General features: G+C 37.6%; 1 protein-coding gene across 1 annotated transcript; it reads left to right on the top strand.

Annotated features, from left to right (window-relative positions):
• LOC144441897 (lysosome-associated membrane glycoprotein 1-like) lies at positions 1–4,436 on the top strand. The gene is made up of 5 exons (XM_078131150.1): positions 1–68; positions 1,469–1,716; positions 2,430–2,655; positions 3,360–3,530; positions 4,209–4,436. Exons 1-5 carry the CDS (start codon positions 26–28, stop codon positions 4,352–4,354), a joined length of 834 nt encoding a protein of 277 aa, XP_077987276.1. The 5' UTR covers positions 1–25; the 3' UTR covers positions 4,355–4,436.
• Positions 4,437–5,081: the final 645 nt, after the last annotated feature.

Genomic DNA, 5,081 nt, shown 5'->3' with positions numbered 1-5,081 from the left:
CAACAAGCTAACATCTAATGCCGAGATGAAACTGTTGAATTTTGCAGCTGTGTTCTTAGTGTATAAAGGTAAGACAGTGACAATTTTCAAATATTAATTCGGGCTATAAGTTAAATGTTACCTCATCAAGTATTTGATGAAATATGAAAACCTTCCAAATTAAATTTGAAAAGTTCATCAACAACCTCAAACACAATTTTTTATTTAACTTAGAAAATTGTGATCGGAAGTTCCTCCTGTTTTGTGAAGTGCAGACATTAAATTCAATGGTAGAATGTTTAACACGTTCCCTTTAACTCGCTCAGACAAAAACAAACAAACTGCAAAACTGATTATTCGCGCAATTTTTGAGCAAATGGTCTTGCAATTTTTTAAACATTCATTGTAATTTTCGAACATTTATGGATATCAATCCATGGAGACGATCACGAAACAGAAAAAGGGGAAGATAAAAAAAAATTGTCAGAAAATACAAACAATATTTATGTCAAGTAAGCTGCCATAACAAAAACTGACAAATAGATGTGTTCTGAAGCATGGAGTTCATGAATTCGAAAATCGCGATTTTTTTTGTCTTTCAAATACTTCTTCACAGAATTTGTACCATTTTCTAAAATATTTAGTATAGTATTATCTATAACCTCCTAAAATCAAACAATCTAGCGCTCATTTCTCGAACATTATATGATTTTTGCTGCTATATTCCCAATATAATTACCATTTTTGTTGTTTTTATCCCCAGACGATCCATTTTGATGTTATATTATTTAAAATGTAATCGAAATGTTCCATTGTATACAGTATCGTCTGCAACGTTAACAACCGTATGAACTTTGAACTTTGACTTCACCTACATCACTAATGATAGGTCATATGACAGTAACTAATGGATTCTTATCACAAAACCAAGCCAAACAAAACATGTTTATCATTGTGCTCTCAGTTTGGAGGTCTCTCAGTGCGTCAGATATCAGTTATTGTCATTATCTTTTCGTGGGTGTTTTTTTCTAAAAGAATATTATGTTTATGCAGCCTTTGTCCCTCATTTACTGCACCAAGATACACCAATATGGCGATAAATAAATCTCTGGTATTGGATTGTTATCAATGGGCAACAGAGACTCGGATCTTGCAATTTATATTATTTCTGTATCACTATAATTGAAGGGCCTTATAAATGAATTAACATTGACAATCATGGGTCTTTCAGAATTTTACTCGACGTCAAGACTAAACTGCTTCGTCTGGGACTAAACTTGGTCGGACTTAGATCGATCTAACCTAAAATAATCTCTCTCTCTCTCTCTCTCTCTCTCTCTCTCTCTCTCTCTCTCTCTCTCTCTCTCTCTCTCTCTCTCTCTCTCTCTCTCTCTCTCTCTCTCTCTCTCTCTCCTTGTATACTTACTAGATTTGTATTCATATTCATAATAATATTCATAAGCAAGTCATTTATATCTTCATTTTTCAGCTTCTTTGATCACCGTATCGATCGCACAAACTGAAAATGTTCCCACAACATTGAATCCAATAGAGAAAACCACAGCAATGACAACATTAACTCCAACGACGAGTGCACCAACGTCACCTAGTCCGTCTCCTACCGAAACAGACGGACCAGGATACTGGACTATCAAAGACAGTAATGGCGAGACCTGCCTACTTGCTCAGATGTCTTTACGATTCTATATCACTTATACTCGATATGGTGGATTTAAGGTTAGTTGCTGATTCGTAATGAAAATGAATAATGAATGAATGAGGGTGGAATGCGCCATGGGGATAAACTTCACTGAAATTTAAAGTTCTTACACATCTCTCCAAACGTTGCACGCTGGATAGCTTGTTCCTGGTCCTTTCAAAATATCAAGAGAAATTTGACATTTATATTTTATTTTCCCATCGCGTTTTAGGCGGCCATATTGGATACTAAAATTTACTAACTCATTTTGATCGTTTTTATGAAAATTCGTGCGATAACTACTGATATTTTTTATATATATTCAACTCAGAATGGGTTAGGGATTTCTTCAATAAAGTAACAAGAAAAGAAAACTTTAAACCTACCATTTCCGAGATGTATTCTACTTTAATTTCGGGTTACCATCTAATATATAGTCAGCTATATTCTTGGATATTTTAGTAAAACATGCCATGGTTTCCTCGGTTTGGTTACGAGAAATGCGCCAAAGTCAAAATACGCCATGACGCAACGAAGATTAACGAACCACGGTGAGACTCGCACTGTGCCGTAAACTCCGGGAACGAACCACTGTGAGACTCGCACTGTGCATGAAGAGAGAGACTCGTGGTTTTGTTTTGACTAAGCTATCATATACGTAGTACCTAAATACGGTTTGAAATGACCCTAGTTCTATCTATGCTTACAATTTTATAGCCAAGCTTATTTTCGATACACTTTCTTCATGTAGGACTCCCTCTTTGTGGATTTGCCAAAGAGCGCAAACAGTTCGGGATCAGAGTGTGGTAACGACACCTCCATTTTGGAGCTGTCTTTCTTTGAAGACAGTTGGGTGGTAACCTTGGTTTACCAGAAAGGTACAGTCGATGAGGAACTCAAAAACAACAAATACTACCTCCGAGAATTCAGTTTAGATTACGTCATCGATGGCAGATTTCAACATGCCGTAAATCCAGGTGCGTATTGCATAATTTTCAATAGACCTGTCTTAAAAATTAAGCCCTCTTGTGATGTAGTGTTCAATAGACCTTTCTAAAATTGTGTGTCCCTTTTTTGTGATGTAGTTGTGTAATGTCACCTTACTATGTTGTGACAATGTCATAACCACTAGGTATCTAAAACACAATTCTCTTTCTTTGAAAAAAAAATATTGTCTGCTTTGACACACTTGAATATATGGACTACTTACCATTGTTTACATGTAGTACAGTACAAATAAGGATACTTATTATTAGCTTTGATTGGTGGTAATCGATGTCGTATTGACCAACAAAGTGAGCTTGTTACGGGGGGGGGGGGGGAGTACATTCAATACTATGACTTGTCCAAAGTGTGAAGAGATTGAAAGGAACTTTCTGATTGGTCAATAAGTTAGGCGATGATGACAATTTATGAATATACGGAAAGGTTACCTCTGTCTTCAAGGATGTGCTAGTTTCGGCTACCCAGACTCTCAGCGTTGCGCTCGTCTGGGTGGTGAGAGTCTGGATAACCGAGACCAAAGGTATGCCAGTGTGTGTGTGTGTGGGGGGGGGGGGGTCACATGTCCTTAAGGATTCAATATGGTGGACTATGTGACGTCACTATATCTGTACAATCTCATGCATATTTTGGAGGTTTTGATGTTTTACCGATTTAGCTTTTCTCTTGCTCCACTCAGGCGAAGTTTTACTAGCAACTCGGGCAGAGAATGATATGGCAACGACAATTGGACACTCGTATAAATGTGATCAGAGATATCACATCATTATTGACGAAAATGTTACCGTCAACGCTATGGATTTCCAAATCCAACCATTTGCCCTTGACACTGCCGGCCAATACGGCAAAGGTAAGCTTATGGTATTTTTTTGTAGTTTGACGATAACTGTCAATCAAAACTGTTGGCCAATAGGACAAAGACGCGGTATTTCATTACATCAAACTGTCAGCCAATAGGGCGAAAGGTGCACAACTGTCAATCAAACTGTCGGCCAATACGGCAAACTTGCAAAGCTGTCAATCAAATCTCCGTTCAATATACAACCAGCATATGCTTAGCGTCATACCTGCCAATCAAATAGAGGCGTGACGCATCATATATTCCTCTGCTTGTCTCAAGTTACTATCCATACGTGACTATTTAGGTTTATAAATCGTATATTCTATAACAAGATATGTGATAGCCCACTGGGGAAAAAAAGTGTGACTTAACAATGCATCGTCCCTATTCTCGATACTCTAAATTTCTTTCCTATATCGATCATTTTTTCATACCTCGTTATTTGTGCATTCAAACTAATTCTTCATTGTCAAGACCTGACCGGGACGCCACAGAGACTTTAATTAAATCTCAGTTTCTTTAAATTCCCATTTTTTAGTCATCGTCGCAAACCACGGCCTGTTTTACGGCAACGTTCTTAACGAGCTTCCCACTCCCATTTCGAAATGTAGTGGTAGAAATAATAACTCTGGTTTGCGAGAATGATTTTTAATAAGTTACGTTATCTTTCTCCATTTCTTTGGACAGCTGAACTTTGTGGTGGCGATGTCGTCAGATACTATTGGATCCCCATCGCCGTGTGTGTCTCCGTTATTGGCGCTGTTCTGGTAGTGGGTATGGCATACTATGCAAATGTACGATATAGGAAGAGAAGGCCATACTCAACGGTGTGAGATACCCATCGCCAAACCCCACCAACTCCGCGTCATCATCATCCAACCAACCAACCAACCAACCAACCAACCAACCAACCAACCAACCAACCAACCAACCAACCAACCAACCAATCAACCAACCAACCAACCAACCAACCAACCAACCTACCAACCAACCAACCAACCAACCAACCAACCAACCAGCCAACCTACCAACCTACCAACCAACCAACCAACCGGGCCCAACCTTGCTGAACTGTCATGACATATCGGCCACTCAAATGATATATTGAACGTTAATGCATATATATATATATATATATATATATATATATATATATATATATATATATATATATATATATATATAGGAGCATGCGCACTGTCTGTAACTGAGACTCAACTAAAGCCAGACGTCATACATAATGCACACACGAACATTTATTTAAAACCCACACGTCCTATTTGATATACATGATAGAAATATGCCGGAAATAGTCTTACAAATGCAATCGAAAACTGTGAATTTATTGGTAGACACGAAATTACGTCATAATATTATTTTGGTATTGTTTTCGAATTCCTGGTGAGAGTTGGTAAACACAATTCGACATGTTTCGAAGCTGGGACATAATTTATATTTTAGTATTAGTATAAACACGAAAATTAACCACCAACAAACAAACAGCTACAGATTGTGTCCCTTTAGACTCACAATATTGACAATTCGTAAATAAGGACATTT

This window comes from Glandiceps talaboti, chromosome 11 (assembly GCF_964340395.1).
Source record: "Glandiceps talaboti chromosome 11, keGlaTala1.1, whole genome shotgun sequence".
In the NCBI taxonomy this organism is placed as follows: domain Eukaryota; kingdom Metazoa; phylum Hemichordata; class Enteropneusta; family Spengelidae; genus Glandiceps; species Glandiceps talaboti.
Note: the sequence above shows the minus strand (reverse complement) of the source record. Positions and strands in the feature narration are given on the sequence as shown.